The sequence below is a fragment of the Anser brachyrhynchus genome, assembly GCF_964034855.1.
Source record: "Anser brachyrhynchus genome assembly, chromosome: Z".
Classification (NCBI taxonomy): Eukaryota; Metazoa; Chordata; class Aves; order Anseriformes; family Anatidae; genus Anser; species Anser brachyrhynchus.
In genome coordinates this window covers 9,432,118-9,451,756 of record NC_137697.1, presented here as the reverse complement: position 1 = coordinate 9,451,756, position 19,639 = coordinate 9,432,118, and the positions used below count along the sequence as shown (strand labels likewise).

General features: G+C 42.6%; 2 protein-coding genes across 10 annotated transcripts in view; one reads left to right on the top strand and one right to left on the bottom strand.

Annotated features, from left to right (window-relative positions):
- LOC308185127 (leukemia inhibitory factor receptor-like) overlaps nucleotides 1–11,846 on the top strand; it is a 91,181-nt gene extending 79,335 nt beyond the window's left edge. For all 3 annotated transcript variants that reach the window (XM_080572869.1, XM_080572870.1, XM_080572868.1), the window contains exons 17-21: nucleotides 827–994; nucleotides 1,635–1,796; nucleotides 2,841–2,934; nucleotides 3,489–3,567; nucleotides 4,187–11,846. In XM_080572869.1, the coding sequence (XP_080428995.1) occupies nucleotides 827–994; nucleotides 1,635–1,796; nucleotides 2,841–2,934; nucleotides 3,489–3,567; nucleotides 4,187–4,825 (1,142 nt within the window). In that variant the 3' untranslated portion in view covers nucleotides 4,826–11,846. The remainder of the gene's footprint in view (nucleotides 1–826; nucleotides 995–1,634; nucleotides 1,797–2,840; nucleotides 2,935–3,488; nucleotides 3,568–4,186) is intronic.
- EGFLAM (EGF like, fibronectin type III and laminin G domains) overlaps nucleotides 8,389–19,639 on the bottom strand; it is an 85,459-nt gene continuing 74,208 nt past the window's right edge. For all 7 annotated transcript variants that reach the window (XM_080572876.1, XM_080572871.1, XM_080572872.1 and 4 more), the window contains one exon: nucleotides 8,389–19,165. In XM_080572876.1, coding sequence (XP_080429002.1) covers nucleotides 19,011–19,165 — 155 coding nt within the window. In that variant the 3' untranslated portion in view covers nucleotides 8,389–19,010. The remainder of the gene's footprint in view (nucleotides 19,166–19,639) is intronic.

Sequence of the window (19,639 nt, the reverse complement as noted above, 5' to 3'; positions counted from 1 at the left end):
GCTTTCAGCCAGTTGCATCTTTGTAAAAATAATGTACGGTCTCCCAGAAGGATTTTCAATGTGCATTCTCAACAGACTTGGAAGCTTTCAAGAAAAAAAGATAAAGGCTTTTGTGGGAATAAGAGTGCATTGGACACATGGAGGAAATTTATTAGAAACTGAGAAATGTATTCACTTTGCACAAGAGTATAGATTTATTCTAAAACATCAGATTTGCCTTTGGTCAAATAACCATCGAGACAAAATGGATGCATTCATAAACATGAGTTCAGCACCAGTAGTAACATCAGACTTGAAGTCCTGTTACGTGACCTTACACAACGCCTGCTGTAACACCTGTGGGGTCCAGGAATTGCAGTAAGGACTTGTAATACCCACTAAGCCTAGTTCTTTTAAGCAGAAATAGATTTCCATGGCAGCAATGTGAAGTTTGGAAGACAAGCTATGTGATCACAGAGTTAAGGCCTTTAAAAGCTAGGCAATTTATAACTTCTGAATGTTTATGCAATCTTCTGGCGTTTGTTGCAGGAAGAAGGGTATTTATGTGTATGGGTCTGTAGCAAGATGGCCCAAAAAGAGATTTTTCTTTCAGCTGCTGTTAGTAGGTAATATTGCAGTAATTAATAGCAAGGAGAGCAATAAACTTGTATCTTTGTAGTGTCACCTGCTCGGTGTTTTCGTATGTTCTTGAGAGTGAGGGAAAGATCTTCAAGAAAAAGCTGAACATGCAAGGCCTGAGATAAAATTTATGCAACACTTACACACATTCAGCATTTAGTGCTAGGGTTTATCTTACTAGTTTTCTCCTTCATAATTCTCCCTGCAGCTCCGAAACGTGCACCAAATTTTACTGTAGAAGAAACTTCTTCAGATTCAATATTGGTAAAATGGGAAGACATGCCTATTGAGGATTGTCAGGGTTTTTTAGAGGGATATCGTCTTTCCTTTGCGAAAGGTGAAAAAGATGCCTTGAAGCCTAGACTTTTGGAATCAGGTAAATGAAATCTATAGATGGTAACTTCCTTGCTTAAGCTTTTTTTTTTTTCTTCTTCTTTTTCTTAATACTTTAATTTCACTTTTTAAAAAATGTTTTTATCATAATTCAGTTGCATTAGTCACTGGTATAATTGGCCCCTGATATGTGACAAAGGCATTTGAAATAATCAGCTCCTTGTGTGGGTAGCACAGTTGTTTTTTAATATAACGCAAAAATTGGGGAAAAACACGGTTCACTGAGGCTGTGGAGCTGTGTAGTGACTAAGCGGCAGTGTGACACACTGCCCTGTGTACAGATGCCCCGGATGGACAACATATGGGGGAGGTTACGTGGCTATGTCTAATAGGTTATATTCCTCCAGTACCCATCTTGTGAGCACACTCTGTACAGGTCTGAAGCGTAACTCACATCAGTAGAAGAGGACAAGCATGAGAGTAAAAAACTTAACACAGGCCTGTGCTGTTTGCTGCAGTACAACCAAGCAGCGTGACCAGGATTCTCTGTTTCAGTTTTTCTATACACAGACAGTTCTCCGGATTTAGTAAGCTGACTTCAAGAATGTCTTGCTAATGCTGAGGCTGTCCCTCTGAATCCTTTCTTACAAGGTATGCTTTTCTTTCTTCTTCTGAACAAACAGGGAATCCAGAACTTAAAGTTAAGAATATCACTGACCTAACAAAAAAGTCTTTGAAAATACTTGATCTTCAAGGGAAAACAAGTTACCAACTGGATCTACAAGCCTATACGGCTGGTGGGTTGAGCCCTCCTAACAGCCTCTACGTGGTGACAAAGGAAGACTGTAAGTTGAATATCCCTGTTCATTGAAGTCCTTTAGCACAGGGGCTGTTCAATGTGTATAAAGATGAGTGTTTGTTTGTTTTCTGGTCCCTTTATGTACTTTGGGCCTGCAGCCTAATTTTCATTTTAATTTATTTAGTTGCTTATTTTTAAACACAAAAATGTTACAGTTCAGAGTGAGGAAAAAGTAATTTCCTATTACAGCTATCTCATGGTTTTTGGTAACCTATGCAAGAAAAATAACTTCTAAACTACTACTATATGGTGGAGCCTGAATTTACTCTTCTCGAGCAGCTAGTTGTTCTTGTCAAGTTTCCCATGATGAATATCTGCTAATACGTGATGGGAAGAAAGACATCGTGGAAATATTTACCAGTTTCAGAATTATAAACAGATGCCTCTCTGCTTTGAATTCAGATTTATCAATCCCCTGACAGAAACAAACCCAGAAAGACAGTTACAAAAAGATGTTGACTTTGGGGAACAAGAATTAAAAAAAAGTATTCCATGTGGAAGGAAGGACTAAACACTGGGGTGCAACTAAAATACACAAAAAAAAGTCAAATATGAAGGCACTTAACATCCATGAAGAAAGACAGTGGGAATGTATCAGAGAGCAACCCTGGGGAGTAGAAGCACTGTAAACCATTTAAAAGGCAGCACAACTTGTGCAGTGCAGTGCAGTTGGCCTGTAAGAGCCATTACCAGAGATTTGGCCAGCTCAAGTAACCTGAAAGTGCAATGCCAGTGCCTACTGAGAACAGTGGCAATCAGTGGCAATGGAAGCCTTTCACAATTAAGCATCAGAGAGAAGTATCTGCTGATACTGAAGTAGCTATGACTGAGTCAGCTCTATTTACAGATGGACTTTTGCCTTTCCAGCAAAGGTGAAGTTTACGGAATAGGTCACTGTTCGCAGGCCCTGTTGGCTGTTTCCGCTTAGATGAAATGGTCTGTACTCTGTGGGACTGTTAGGAAAGGCATAAACCTTGCTGGCAACTTTGGATAATATCTTTAATGTCTTTTTCTTTTTCTGTCCCCCCAGCTGTAGGACTAATCATTGCAATTCTCATCCCTGTGGCAGTGGTTGTTCTGCTTGGAGTGGTGGCGAGCATCTTTTGCTATAGAAAGAGGGAATGGTAAATGCCTGCATTCAGTTCTGATCTTCTGGTTGTGTTTGCTTCAGTGCTAGGGTTTTCCATTATTTGTGTTACTCTTTGTTTTCTGCAAATACCCAAAGGTGTCGTTGGGCTTTTACAGACCTTTGCATAAAAGGGGGTGATAAAAACACCTCATAGAAGGTGAGGAAGAAATTGAAATCAAGTTGGAAATAAGGGAGAGTTAGGAATGCAAAAAGGTTTTACAGGAGCCTGTCTCCCAGTGAGTACTGTTTATAAATAGTTCTAAAATGGAAATAAGCTGGCAATATGTTGTAATTTGTGAGCTACCCACAAACACTCAGGTAGACATCCCATCTTCAGCTTCTCGTAAATATGGCATATCAAGTTCCCTAGTTAAAAAAGTGGTTTGCTGTTCTTTCCATTAAATACTCAGCAAAAGTATAACACACTAAATTTTTATGCCAGATGTCTTCAGTATTCTGAATTAAAGGGAAATGTCCTGACCCCTTCAGTGTATTCGCAGTCTGTTTCAGGGCTTGGTAACTTAAAAGTTCTTTCTTTCCTCCTTAAAGGATTAAAGAAACATTTTATCCAGAGATCCCGAATCCTGAGAACAGTAAGGCACTGCAGTTTCAGAAGAACATCTGTGAGGTAAACCTGATTTTAAATCTAGCATTTTAAACTTCTAAGAGGTATTGTGAGTAAAGGAGACTTTTGCAAGTTTTGAGTCTTCTGCTCCAGTTGTAAAATAACTCTGTGGCAGAGGAGAGCAGGGCAAGACACTGCACGACTTCTGTCAGGCTGTGTCTGGAGCTATAATGTATTCCTGTCCTGCCACACTAATGGGAAGTCTCAGTAGATGGGTACATTACTCCTTACACTGTGACAAAGATAATAACTAACGAAGTGGAAAGTCTATGTGCCACATCTCCAACCTTCTGGTAGGCACCATAGTTGGAACTGAGTGTAACATCTAAAGAACCTTCTGGAATGGATTATACATAGCTGAGATTTGGGGAAATGGTTCTCAAACACTTACTGCAAGATCTGGATTCTCTTTAACTTGGCTGAAATGCTTTAACATGAACAGGAATTTGTGATGAGCCAGAAAATGAGAATTAAAACACTTTTTTTTAATATTGTACTAATGGCGATGGAATGAATGCAAGCCACAAGCCAGCATACTGGTTTAATTTGGGCAAGCTGTTGCTTTCCGGATGTCCAGGTCTTTTGGTTTAGTCTCTCCCCCTTCTCCTTTTTCTTACTTCAGGGAAATAAGACTCTAAAAACACTGGAAATGAACCCTTGCACACCCAATAGTGTTGAAGTGGTGGAAACACGGTCTGCAGTTCCCAAGATTGAAGATACAGAGATGATGTCCCCAGCAGCAGACACGGTTGTACCTGAAGATGGATCTGACTCAGAAACAGAAAATCATGTCGTTGTGTCTTACTGCCCCCCTATCATTGAAGAGGAAATCTCAAATCCCCCTATGGATGAATCTGTGGGGTCATCTCAGGTGGTTTACATTGACATCCAGTCAATGTATCAGCCTCAAATTAAGCCAGAGGAGGAGTCAGAAATAGACTTAGTGACTACAGCAGGCTATAAGCCACAAATGCAGCTGCCTATCAGTGCTCTGAAAATAGAGAGTCGCTCACCTGCAGAGGAAGAATCAGATAAAACTGCAGGTTACAGACCTCAAGCAAACACAAATGCCTGGAACATGGACACTCCAGACTCTCCTGGATCAGTTGAAAGCAACAATGAAAATGCATCTTTTGGGAGTCCGTGCTCTATTAATTCCCGACAGTTTCTGCTTCCCCCAAAAGATGATGAAGATTCTCCCAAACCCAATAACATAGGATGGTCCTTTACACACTTCTTTCAGAACAAACCAAATGATTAAGTGAGTCCACGTTGCACCTGAACCTGCCTTCTAAATAAGCTCTTATTCCTGATGTTGTAAAGAAAGGAGGAAGAAAAGTGCAAAAAGCATGCATTATTCTTGGAGACAGTCAGCAGAGGTTCTAGTAAGCTGAATGTTATCATGTTTAAGTTAGTGAAAGTGTTGATGTTCCATTTTAACAGAGGCTAAGTGGCCGAAGTTATAGCAATTTAGTTATTACTCTAGTAAAGTATATTGGATATAGGGGGTATTGAGTTTAGATCTCCTGATAAATGTAGTCAAAGAACTCTGCCTACCGTCACATAGTGTTCCAAGATCAATATGGTCTCATACAACTTATAACTTGGAAAGATTGCTTTGCTTTGTTGTAGTTGTTCTCAACCGTGCATACTCAAATAGTGTATCCCCAACAGATTTACTCACTTGAGGGTTTCATTTATCACAAACCTCAGCCTAATGCATGGAAAGGATATGGTTGGAAACTCTTGAGATCTTTTACCTAGTGATAAACTAAGAACAAATCAAAGTGCTACTTTTTTTTTCTCCCATACAAAAGGGTATTGTCACTGCTTAACACTTCCGAAGCAATGGCTTTTCGAATCTGTTGCTTTTTAACTAGACACTAGTTTCTGTACCTACTGTATGTTTATTCAATGTTTGACTCAGGGGTACAAACTTGGGAAAAAAGTGTAACACTGATTTAAACCTCAGCAAGAACTGCATGAAGTTTTAAACTTTTTTTTAAAAAAAACTTTGAATGCTCTATATTTTTTCTATCCTTGGGTTAAGGAATTAATGTTTCCTAATGTATTGCACTAATGCATTTTGTATTTTATAGTTTCAGCTCCAGATCTCCTGCCTCAAAGTGGTACAATACTCCATTCCCCCACAGTATTCAGCAGTCTTTGGACTATGCAGTAATGTAAGCCATGGGGAAGTCTGTCCACTAACACTAGTTGTCCAAGCAGTTTGGCACCAGACATTAGAGGTAGTACTATAGCTCCTTGAGAACAAATTGCTCTTTGGATGGTCTTTATTGCATTAGCTTTGCCACCTGCTGCCTGGCTGTTCTCCACAGTGTCTATACAACAGGACCTTCTCTACAAATCTTATCTAGGAGTACAAAGTGGGATTGCTCCAGTGGCATGGAGAAACCCAAAGAGGTTTTAGTGCCACTACTTCTACCTCTCCTTTACCAGACATGTGAAGCAAAGATAGCTTAAATGATGTAAATTTGTGTGCTTAAAGAAGTGTTCAGAACAATCATCTTTGAAAATTTTTGTTTTCGCATATGCATCTATAAGGCAGCTGTAATTGTAACATTTCACTTTGTAAACTTAAGACTGTGGCATGCTATGAGTTTCACTAGCTTACAAGACAAAGTGCTTTCTAATTTACCTGTTCCTTATTGCTTTACAGTAAGTAAAACACAGTGATGAGAGATCAAATGTTTAAATGCTTGATCAGAAAGGGTCTCCATACAGTCCTAACCAAACCTTATTTTTTTTTTTTAATTTTGATTTCCTGAACTAGATTGTGGCTTTTGGAATAAACAAGATGAGTGGATTTCTAAATGAGATTCCAAACCAAATAAAGAGGTTGAATTGGCTAAGCTGCTAGTTGTAAAGGTGTGTGAGCAGACCAGGAGGATGGCTAGCTTAACAGATGTTCAGTCTACAAAGCCACGTTATCTGGCCATCAAAATAAAACCAAGCATTAGGTTAAACCTAGTCACAGCAAGGGGTGGTGTGGTTTCAGATATTGGAAAGTCTCTGCCATCTCTGTAGAATGAAAATACAGAGGGATTTCAAGACGGACAGAAAGGCAAAACACTAAATAGCTTCCAAATCATCATCAGTAATAACTGCCTGTGCAGGCCTTCTGGAAGAGTGAAATGTGAAGACAGTAAAACCAGATCAGTCTGCCTGAAAGAACTGAAAGTGCAGATAAGATTCTGCTTTTGAGGATGAATCTTGGAATTAACAGAGCTGCAAGTGAAAAGAAAGGCAGTGTGAATAGCTGGTGTCCATCTGTCACCAGGCATCCCTGCAAGAGAAAGTTTCATGCCTAACCTATTACTGCCTATTATTCAGAACACTAAAATAATACAAAAAAGGAAGCAGTTCTGCTCTTTGCGCTTGATAGCTGGGCAGTGGCTGTATCCTAATACTAACCATGTTTTCTTTCTATTTCAAAGCTCACAATGCTTCATTTAAAGCTGATTTCTTTTCACTAAGGCAGATTTTTCTTAATGTATTTATCTTCTAAGATGAATTTTAGATTGTGCTGCCATATGCTTTTAATTGAAAGCAGAAGACGTCCAGAACAGAGTGCATGGATAGTGGTTTGTTGTGTTTCTGTTTAATGGAGCCGTTTCTCAGTGCAGAGGAGCAATTACTCTTGTATGGTGATTCGTAGGAAAAAGAAAACTCTGATCTAGTAGAACAACGGTGCTTTCTTATGGCTGTATATTGAAAGAAGTAACACCAAACTGCAGTTTGGGAGTACTGGCAGATTTTAACTCAGCAGACTAAAAGTCAGGGTGAATGCAGAGAATACTCAGAGCTCACAGAAAGCAGCCTAACACCCTGCACAGTGCTCTTAGGGAGAATCAGTTGAACACAACTATCACATATTCAGGTTTTCCTTCACACTGCTCTTCCTATTCAGTGAAGCCAAAAGCATTTTCAATTGCTTCATTTCTGAGGTAGTGGAAAGTTCCCCAAAGGTAGGGTCTGCCTCAGTGCTATCAAGGCACTCTAATGTAATTATCTGTCACTGCCATTTTTTTAATTTTTTTTTTTTAACTTTGAATACCTATTTTATTTGTCTGGTGTTCTGACTTCCATGATGTAGGGCAGAAGAGTCCTGTTAATATCAATGGCTTACCATATCCTTAATCTTGTATCAGTAGCACTATAGTGGGGCAAACAGGTGAGAGACGCAGGCTTGCACAGCATATGTAGCATTGATTACTGTTGCTTAATGGATACGAACCAGTGAGCAGTCTTCGTTCCAGCACTAGAAAGGTCAGTTGCTTTCACTATGTGGTTCCTATCGAGCCTATTCAGTGCTACCAGTGAGGACTCCTTTCAAACGCCTGTCTTTAAATCTTCTGCAGCAAATCCATGCACTAGATGGGTGGGGAGAGTATGTGTGCTAATTTAGTAACCAGGTGAAGACACCCTTAGGTGCATGTAGTAGTAAGAATGAGTGACAAGGACTGTCAGGGCACAGACTTACTTTTTGAGCCTGAGTGACATGTTAAACCAGTGAAGCATCTTTAAGAATGTCTTCCATACCAAATTCACTTGGTGCTGTTTAGCTTCTAGATGTACTGATATCAATTGTAAGACTAAAACTTTCGGCTTTAAGGGGATCAGACTCCTGATACTGGTGCCTTTGGACTTCCCAGTGAGCCTCTTCAGTCAAATTAGACGTGAATAGAATTCATTCCCCTTGACTTTAAAAAATGTATTAGGAATCTTGAAGTACTGCATTTCATAACAGTAATTTTCTGAAAGATCTTACTCCTTTATTGAACATCTATTTTGTTTTAGTCCTTTTAAATTTTTGCTTTTTTTCTAAAAGAATAGAAAGTTGTTTGTTTTTTTTTTTTAATAAAAAGAAAGAAAGGAAAAAATAAAAAAAAGAGAGAGAGAAAACTTCCAGAAGGGATACGAGCAGTAGAGATTGTGTCCAAAACACTCTTATTCCTAACTCAATGCTTCAGTCCTTTGGCTGGATCAGTGTTCAGAGATGCAGGGTGCCAATGTCAAACAATTTCTTTCCAAAGCAAATCATCAGTGCTGCTGCTTTTTTGTTTTGAGCCATGCCTGTCAAATGTGACAGCTGGGTTTGGGTTTTGTAATAGTTTTTTGTACTGTTCACTTCATGCATGGAACAACGGTCATGTTTGATGTAATATCATGCACTCTCCTATTTGACATGTTGGTTATTTTTGCTGTTCTGACTGACATGCAGGGGCTGATCTGGGATCTTGGTTTTGTGTCTTAAATTTGGGAGTTGTAGATTTGAATGTGATATACCTCACAGAACTACTAGTTAATATTTCAACAAAATAGTAAGCTAATATTATGGGCAGGCAGTGAATTATCTTCCCTGCTGTGTGGTGGCTGCATACGCAGACTTAGGACCTAATCACTGACATTTGCTGTTGTAGGTGTCTCTGTTATCCATAGCTGCTGCTTTCATGGGTAAGCTGTTTCCAAAGGGAACCAGTGGCTGTGTTGTCTGTCACGGCACAACTGGCAAGTGTAACGTGTTTCTTCATCTTTGGTTTATGTGGGGGACCAGAGCTTTCCTTTGCTGGGCACAGGGCACGCAGCAGGGTGCTCCTGCTCAGCTCGAGTTTCAAGCTGCTCTGAAGAGCCACATTCAAGCCTCCTCTCCCTTTCTTTCTCCTTCTCCCTTTTCCTCTCCTTCTCTCCCCCTTTTCCCTCCCTTTTTGGTAAGTTCAACTCTGTAAAGTTGAAATGGAGGACTGTGGGGTTCCCTCTTATGCTGTCCTCCTGGACACTCAGTTGAACATGAACTGTAGCAAAAATGAAGGCAAGTGGATGCGCTGGAGGGAGGTGATTGGATATCACTATTAAAAGGCAATGAGAAATTGTGTGGTCTATTTTTAGACAATTGTTTCTTTGTAAATAGAATATTTGTACCTATGAGTAGATAGAAATATATTAAAAGAATTTGAAATGCATAGGAAAAATATGGGTAGTATTTAAAGAATCAGATTGCTAACAAGGTTCTGTTCCATAAATATATCAAGAGCTTCCCATGTAAATAGCATCCTCTGCTCTACCATGACTTTGAAGACCTCAGATCAAATGACATTAGTATTTTTAACACTAAGTAAGGTCCAAACTCCTTAGGCAAATACGTGCTTGCAGCATTGTGTAACTAGGTGCGTATTGCAGAAGAAGTTGGCTTACAGTTCCCAAAGCGTGTTTTTTTGAGCCCTGTGCTTGAATAAATATATGCCTTCAGAGGTGCATTTTCGCCTAGAGGAAATGGTTGCCATCTGCACTCCTCCTACCATCCTACATGGAGTTTGTGCTGCCGTGCATTTAACGGTGACCTGTCTGGCTGATGTTCAGAGACAATGTCTGCAGTTCTAAGGATTCATTGTTGGCTTCTTCATTGACTTGTCCTTTGCAAGCCTGGGAACACAGTCCCAGACCCCAAATGCCAGATACTGAGATTCAGAAACATTGGAGTGTTTAAAAGCTCATTTCCTCATGCTTAGGCCTGTCTTAAATTTGTAAATGCCTTCTTAGAAGCTGGAAAACAGTTTCTTCCATAACAATTTTCTTTCCCCTCCTCTCCTATTTATATAACTCTGGATTTTCCCCAGTGTTTCTAAGATAGCCAGTGTTTATTTCCTTTTTGCATGTTATGCAAACAAACCTCAGATGATATTGGCAGGGTTTTCTGTAACTTTACAAGTTGTCCCAGGGTGCATAACAATGCTTTTTCCCCACAAAAATGTCTATTAATTTCTTTCTCTTTTTCAACAAAAAAAAAGTCTTCAGAGAATATTTGTATTTCAGATGTTGGGGGCTGAGCTTTCAACTGCAGGTGAACTGGCCTGTGAGCAGGGTGCTCTGTGAGGGATGGTGTTAATCCCTTACCAGACTCATCCTGCCCTTGTGCCTGGGTGACTCTGTCGTGAGCCAGAGCAGAAGCCATCCTTATTTCTTAATGTGTTACCTGATGGTATCTCAAGGTAGGATTTGGGACAGTCCCAAAGCTGCACTTCAACTGGAGTTACCTGAAAGCAAGCTGCAGTGGAAATAGATGCACAGCTTCCATGAGCCTGCCACACGTTTCAGCACCTTTGCAACTCACTTTGGTCTAATGTGAAAACCATAGTACCCAGAGAGTAGAGTTTAACCAGAGACCATGTAAAAACTGAAATGTTTTCATTTTCCTTATTTGTGCTGAAATAAACTCAAAAAGCTCAAATAGGGCAAAGTAAAACAGACACTGGTAAGGTCTCACACTTTTTAGTAGTAATACAAATAAAAAATAATTCTTGAATTTCACTGCAACAGTGTTTCCTTAATGTGATTTTAAGAATGGCTTAGGATGAACAGCACTGTATACTTCATAGCCTTTCAGAAACATTTGTAACGCAGGGAATGGCCAAAACGGAAGATAACTGAATCACCTCTCATCTGAAACCCTACTTGAAGGTAAAGATAGTTTGAACTTTAGTCAGGTTGTGGTACACAAAGCAGTGGAGCTAGTGAAGTCATGCAGGTCACCTGAAGAAAAAAAAAAAAGTTGTACTATAATGCTGTAACTTTCAAAATATATACTGTGAACAGGTTCAATGGTTCAATGGTTTTTTAACTCTTTTTATACCATATTTTTTACAGCATAAGTAATTTGTTTAGAGATGTTTTTATGTTATGTTTTTACAAAGATTTTAATGGACTTTTGTTGAATACTAGTGAAAATGTTTCCCAATTTGAAATGGTCATCTATAGAAATTAGTCCTGAGAATAAATCAATAAATCAAACTGACAAAATAGCCAACCTAACACACTAAACCTAATGTCATTTAACATATTTCTGTTGCTGAATGATACCGAAGTTTTCCAGCTTCCAGATCTGTTACGGAAAAAAAAAGATGTATTTTATGATTTAAACAAAATCATCACAATGCACTTTAATGAAGTTGTAGCATACCAAGTGGAATAGTGATTCAACAACATGTATCAACAAGAAAATCTGTTAGCTAAGCAATTAAACAAATGCATGTTTGAAAATGGAAGCATGGGACTGTGTTGGGGAAATAATATTCCAGTGGGGCAGATGACATGTAAGACTAACCTAACACTAAGATACCAACTTTGCATACATTTTAAGCCTAGTTTGCTTGGCTGTTGTAACTCCTGTTGTATTGCTTGTGTGTCTAAAAATACGCATGTATTTAACAATTTTACCATAGTATTGCCATGGAATTTAATAAATATATTTTCTTACACTCTTACATGTTTTGATATTTCTTGCTTGCATGTGTATTTTTAAGTAAGAAGTAAATTCTGCTCATGCTGTAGCATAAACAGAGATATTTTAACTTTGTGCCAGAGTAAATAACCACAGGATCTGGCAAGCACAGCCTTGGCTTCTTGATCGGCAGAGTAACACAAGTACTCTCTGAGCAGCTTCTCCTAAGCACGGCATTTTGTAGTGCATATGTTCATGGTTCACTGAAGTCCTCCTGGTTCATGTCATGCAATGTGACAAGAGGAAGAAGGGCACTTTCCTTACCCATGTCCTTGGCATGTGGTTCTAAGACAACGGGGTGAGGGGGGGCTGAGCCATGATTTCCCTGCAGGCTTGGGCTGAAAGCTTGAAGAAATGACCAGCCGGAGCTCTCTGTGGTGGATGGCTTTGCATGGCAGCCGTTCCTAACCGCAGCATGTAGCGATGCAGGAAGAAGGGGTCCAAGCTGCACACCATGGGGATTGGTTTGGCTGATATAGGACGCTTTCTCACGGTGAGATGATCAGCTTCTATGGTGTCTGTAACGTGGGCTTTACGTTGAAAGCTATTTATGTTACAGCACTGCAACTAGCAACAGTCAAGGAATCTTGTGGCTCATTTAACCACAGCATCTGAACCACGAGTGACCCACTGGCTTAGCAGTATGTGGACAGACAAGTGCCATAACACAGCACATCATAAAAAGCCATGGCTGCATGGCAGCCCTGCTGAGGCAGAGTTGGAGAGTCAATTTGTTGTCTTTGCCATAGCAGATGGCTGGTGCAGGTTGTTGATGTGACATGAACTATCTAGGATGTGTGAGCTCCACACAATGGTGGGCAGGTAAGAGACCAAGGGGACTAAGTCCTTTAATCAGTACAATGACTGCAACAATAGAGATGTGGAGATGAGGAAAAGTTTTGATTGTTCTAAAGGTGAAATCCCTAAGCTGCTCCCAAGCCCTGCAACTGCTTTGGCCAATGGAGGAATACCAGGGATGAGAGCAAGACAGGTCTCATTCCATCATCTGACCCTATGGCCTCGGGATTAAAAGAAGCAAAGGGGCGATAGCTTTGCAATAATTCCAAACAGTTCAGCAGTTGTTCAGACACAGGACATTCAAACCTTGGCAAAAACAGGCTAAGTCTGTTTGGTTCTTAGCACAGCTTGGACAGCTGGGGCTCACCATCCATTCACACTGAGGTAGCCATGGAACTGCAGCACCAGAGGAACATGGAAGTAGTGGGTTTCTTTGCAGAGCCAGAGCTGAGCCAAGTACATGAAGGACACAGACCAGCTAGCCTGGGCTGAGCTCTACCGCTACAGAGCCAATTCGGAAGAGCAGCTGAGAGCGTTGGCCCCAGAAGACACAAGGTGGTCTCTGACCTCCTCACAGCCCCCACCAGCTCTGCCCTGCTACAGGGAGCTCCAATGTGGCAAACAGCCCAGCAATGCTCCTTACTGTGCATATAACGTGCCCTCTCTTTGTGAGAATTCACCTCCAGCATTGTGTTTGTTTTCTAGTCACGAAGCCAGTGCAGATATCAGTTACTAACAATATCCTGTTGGGCTACATTTACAGCCACTATGGAGAAAATACCTCAAGCCAGCTGTGAGCTGGAGCTTTTCATTTTGAGTGCATTTCACACTTTATGAGCTACTTGGGAACTATGAATACAGGCACTTTTAAAAAAATAATTAAAAATCACAGAGCCAGGAATATTCTGAGTTTCATATAGTGTTAGGGCCTTCAGAAGAATATGATTTGTGCTGTAACAATGCACTGACCAAGTTTGAAGGTTGGGTAGTGATGGGGAGTTGGGATGGTCCATTCTTCACCATGAGGACATGGGTGCAGAGAGGGACTCAAGATGTCATTACTTCCTGTCCTCATTCCCACTTGTATCATCTTCTTTTGCCTAACTGTATTTCCTGCTTGCTGTCAGTGCTAGCTGCTCCTAACACATCACTGCCTATAGCAGTAGCATCCAGTGTTTCCCTGCATTTCCTGTTGCAAAAAGTTATTCTCAACACATGAATAAAAGCAAGAGTCCATGTGTACAAGTCATTCATTAGTACTAAAAAAAAAAAAGCAACTGTATTCTGCTTGTTTGAATGAAAGCTGGATGATGAATTGGTGATTTCATTTTTGAATTTGGCTTTGTTGATGCCAAAATTAAAAGATGTAGTGAGGGGAAAAAAATGGAAGTAATAGAAATTGTGAAGAAAATTTTAAATATTACCCCTCGGTATCTTCAAAAGATGGGAAAATTGAGGGAAACTCTTCTGTGTCCACAAAAAGTGACAACAAAAGTTGCCACTGTTGCCACTGGAAAATATTTAAGGATCTGCAATACAAACAAAAAGGTTGAAAGCCACTGTCTTGCAAGCCAGCCTAAACTTCTGCTGTCCTGTTTCTTCTACCCAGTCCTCAAACCCAAGGTTTTGTGGCCGCCAGTCCCGCAGTGACCCTTGTGACATCCCCGCTTCCCACTCCTGGCGTCTCGCCGCCATGTGCAGTGCTGGAAAAAGCGGCCAGTGGGGCTGGCGTTGAGAGAACGGCACCACTTTTTCCTCAGAGAGGAAGAGTGAAGGAAGCTTAAAAAAGACATGGGGAGGAGAGGAACAACGTTGTCTTTGTCCTGTGTACAATAAACAAAGAATAATGCTCCAACAGTGAGGGGAAATACAAGTGAAATGGGGATAATAGGCCTGCAACGCTGCCAGGCACTCTCCATGGTGGGGTCTTATGAGAGGGCAAAGACAAGTTGGGGCTGGCAGAGCTGAGGGGGGTGAAAAAGGGACTTGAAGAGGTGATCTTTTATATCATTTCACACACCACAGCCAGCGCAGGGCCCACCCCAGCCTGCTCGGGGACACGGCTGAGGGCCGGTGCCTGCAGGCCACCGGGAACAGCAGGCCCTGGCACCGCCACCGCTTACTCACCGGTGAGCCCGAGCACGGGGGTGGCAGCCACGTCCTCGCCCCTCCGTGGGGATCAAGGGCACCCTCAGTGACTCAAACCGCAGGAAAATGGGAGCAAGTGGGAGGCCTGCCCCCCCTCCGCCCCTGAAGTAAACTGCTGACAGACAGAAGTGTCCGGCTGATAGGATGGGGCTGCTGATCTCCATGAGTAAACCACGGCTGCATTTTTAATCCAATGTTTTAAAGTGTTTTCCCGAAAGCAAAGCCTGGGTAATGAAAAGCGTAACTTTAGCAGTCCCCTCCTCCTCTTCGCCTCAGGGCCAAGCTCGGGGGAGAAGGGCTCCTGGCCCCTCAATTTGACCACCCAGGACACACCACCACCAAGGCAAGGCTTTGCCTACCACAAAAATTTGACTACCCTGTCCTCAGCAGACTTTGTCCTTGTCCTTTGGTCTTGTCCTCAGCAGGCTTTTCTGCTGAAGCAGCTGGACCCTGGGGAGGTGGCTCGGGCTGGGTCACAGCGAGGCATGCTGCCCTGTGGGAAGGAAAGGCAGGGAGCAGCTCTCAAAAACAATCAGTGGCTGGTGGGCGTCCTTCCCCCCTGCCACCACCATCCCTTTTCTCCTGAATGCCCCCTGGGTTCCAAGGCACAGCCCAGAGCCTGCTTTGTCCCATCCAAGGCTGGCACCAAGCAGGGTGTTTACCAATAGAAAGGTAGTTTTTTTTTCAGGATAAATGTGGAAAATCAGGAAGAAAACTAAGAGTTGAGATTTAGAAAGGGGATTACATTACAAAGAGAGGCACGAGGACTTAGGGATACAAGCTGCATTTCCACGTCTCTTTGCTCTTCTGTAGATTTCTTTTCCTTTTTTTTTTTTTTTTTTTTAACAGTCTGCTCCTTGCCTACCTGCTCAAAAGCACACAGAGCCACCACTTGCCTCACAGGTCACTGCAGGGGGACTGGGCACAGCAGGGCCCAGGCATGGACAGCTGTCCCCTGGATGCCACCTCTGCTGTGGGGATTTGAAATGTAAAGCAGGACCCAATAGTGACAAAATCCACCAAAGAGCTACATACCAGTTCCCAGGGCTTCTGGAACTATGGTACATGTACAAAAGCCCTTGAAGTTGCCACAAATTCAAAAGCCTGGTTTTTGACCCATCAGAAAGTCCTGCCAGAGGTTGGGAATGGTGGCCATGTGGTGGGCAGTCTCCATGCCCTGCAGTTCACTCCAGAAAAACCAGGCACTTGCAGCAAAAGGACACAGGACTGTCAATGGGTGTGAGCGCATCCTGCTGCAGTGCCAGGGTTGCACTGAGCCTCAGATATATACTGGGTGATAAATAATAAAGTTAATAAAGAACGTTGGCGAGCAAGCAACACATCCAAGGCCAGTTCCTGGGAAAATGACTAAGTGCTCTGCCATGCAGCCTCCCCTTTTCCCCTCTCCTGCCCTAGCCTGGTTCCAGGGGTGGCTGAGCCTCTGTACCTGGTCAGATGCTCCTGAGCTCCTGGCACCAATGTTCTGCCCAGCCTGCTGAGTGGTGGAAGCCTGGGGGCATGGCCAAACTTTGCCAGGGAAACCACAAACGCACGTGCAGGGATGCTCCCCATCTGGAATTTTCTCAGGCTCTCTCTAAAAAGTCCCAGAAAACACTTTTTTTTTTTTTTCTTTTTTTCTTTAAAGGAATCAAGCCATCCTTGCTATTCGCCCCCCCGCTGGCGCCGTGCAGCTGTGTCACTTGTGCTCAGCCTGCGCTGCGGCGGGGCGATGCCGCCAGCACCAAATTCCCGTGCGGTGATACACACATTTGGGAAGAGGCGTTCGCAGAGCTGCAGCTTGCTGCTTTTCCTTTTCCACAACAACAACAGAGGTATTTCCTACCAGCTGCCCCCCTCCCTGCATTTCAAAGAGTAGCTTTTGTTCTGGAGAAATATTGCCTTGTACCAAAACACCAGCTACACTGCAGTAAATTATCTTAAAATAGAGATTTCTCCTGCCAGATGTTTGCCTTGGAACTGCTCTCCAAACCCTGCAACAGAAATGACAGGATGGAAATGGAGAGGCTCACGTGACAGAGCAGGGAGTGATGCAGTTTTGGGACTGGCACTGTCCCTGTCACCGGCATCACAGTGGTCCCGAGGACAAGGGGTCTGGCTGGCCAGATCTCTTTGCCTTGTGTTGGAATGGGTCAGGTCTTTGCTGCTTGGGAAAACCCATGTGCACATAAAACACAACTCTTTCCTCTCCAGCAGCCAGCAAGCCTCCACAGTTTTTCATTTTTTACCCCATTTCTAACTCCTAGCACTTATCCTGTTTATACCCAATAGTATCAAATTCCACTTACCTTCAGTTTAAGGACATGTCCTGGCCATGTACTTCAGTGACATTTAATGCATACATTATCCTGCTTTTTCCCGACCACACATACACCATACATTCACGACCATACACCTCTGTCCTTATGGGGTTCCCTAAACCAAAAAAAACTACTTTGTTTCTCCTGGGACAAAAGCCACGTGTGTCTCCAGCTCATCTGCTATCTGCTTATTTCTTCTGCAGTTTTTCTGCAGTGCTGTTTCAACAGGGGACAGAGCACAGGTGCACATGTTACATGCTGGCACCACCATATATTTTTCTGTTTCTTTCTAACAACTCCCAGCATCTCTTTTTGGCCACTGCTGCCAGGTCTGCAGGGAGCACAAGATCTTTACCCCAAGCAGTCAGGGTCTCCCTTCCAGAACGTAAAAGAGGGGCTGTGGTCTCCTTGGCAGCTATTTCACATGTGCTCACATCTAGCACCACCTACCATTTGTTCACTCCAGCCTGCAGCTGTTCAAAGCCAACTCTAGACGGGATGAGACTCAGAAACGTGTTTTGGTTCCCAGGGAGCACCCTGGGCACAGTGAAAAAGCAGCCAAATGATCCTGTTGCCCATTGCTTTTGCCACATCAGGTCCTCCGAGCATGTTGTCATTCAAGTGAGCCCATGCTGGCACGGAAGTCAGTGCTTCTCTGGCACCTCTGCCCCTTGACAGCTCATGGCTCTGCTTCAGACAAAGAGTTAACAAACCCAGAAATCTCTAAACTATGAAATTCTGGATCATTTCCTTACTGTCTCAACAGCACTCTTTTTGCCTGCTTAAATTACAGTTTGGCAATCAAGGTTGCACAAGTGTTGGTCCAGTGCCTAGAAAACATTTTATTTTAAGAGGTCTGTGACCTACCGAGGTCTCTTGCACATCCCTTTTCTCCTTTTTCAGCATTAAAAATTGTGATTTAAAATACCACAACAGCAAGAGTTTGTACTTTTTTCCTCCTAATCTTTTAATTTTTAAGCCAGAAAAACTTCATAATGTACATTTTAAACTGTCAAAATTTACAAAACAACAACAAAAAAAAGAGATTTAAAACTGGTTATAACTCACAAATATCTCCACCAAAACTGTATAATACAGACACTGAGCCTTCTGTATAACCAACTGAAACCACAGGTCACTTTGCTATTTTCAGGAAAGTGTGCAAAGAGCTAATTGTATAGTACACCTAAATGTCAAAAGTTATACCATGTAAGCAGGTCTGCTGCTGCTATAAAAAATATACAAGTATAAAATTACTCCTATAAAATTGGTTCATTGATTTTTGTTGCTTGTAGTAAAAAAGTAGACTTTAAGAACTTTCCTCCTCAACAAACAACAACATTTTGAAACCAGTCACTGCAGCTGTTATTTACACGGGATGAAACATAACTTAGCTAAATCAGAGCAGTCAGAAGAACTGCTGATTTGGGGACATACATTTGAATGCATAGATACGTTGCCTGCTCATGTATCTGTTGCACAATACAGTCGTTGTACCATTGCAAAGTGGAAGGTGGAATGAATGCAGGTGTTTAAAGACTGCCCTTTTTGACATTAAAAAAGACAACCTATGGACCACAACACAGCCACTGAGCTACTCGTAACACCACACAGTTCTCTGCTGTTTGCACTGACGCACGACCTTTAGCGCTTACTAAACACGCAGTGGGTAAAGGGGAGGGCTCCTACACAAAATACTCAGTTTGGTTTGGTCAGCAGAGGAAAGGAGGGGGAAAATGTTCTTTTTTTTTAGGGTTTCCCTTTGGCTCTGTCATCTTCTGATGGCGACCATGGTCCGGCTGTGGAGGGCTGCAGCAGCCAGCTCACTTTCATCTGCACACGCAAGCGCAGGATGGGTCCTCAGCTCCGGGGCTCCTCTCTTGTCACTTGGTCCCACACATGTTGATGTTCTTCCCATCAGCTGCATCCTCCACCAGCGAGATGTGGTAGTCGGTGGACAGCGTGAGGTGCGAGATGCAGCCCACCAGCCCTCGCAGGTACTGCCTGTTGGTGTGCAGGGCGATCTCCTTCATTCCACCTGGGGAAAAGGCAACGATGAGAAACTCTTCACCAACATGTGCTCCTGTTCAGCCCACTGCATGCCCGGCAATGTGACACAGCTTCCTAGCAAACCTCAGAGGTGAATTTTAACATACAGGTTGTGCTGTGTTTTAAAATACAGCTTTTGGGCAGTCAGAGGGAACAAGCAGAAGAGAACAAACATGGATCCTAATTACTTATTGCAGAAACTGTAGCAGCAATAAGCACTGGAAAACCTTGTGCCCAGGCTCCCACTAATATACAGGGTTTGCAGCTAATGTTACTTGCTGGGGACTACAGTGAGCACCTCGGTACTGGTCCCTTCTCCTACCACAGTTCCCTTCCCCTCAGAAACCAGGCTGTGGAGGACCAGAAGCTGCTTCATGGGGCCTTCACCTGGAGTCAGATGGAGCTGGGATGCCTTGGCTTGCAGCTTCCCTTGCAAGCACAAAAACACAGTCAGGTGCTGAAC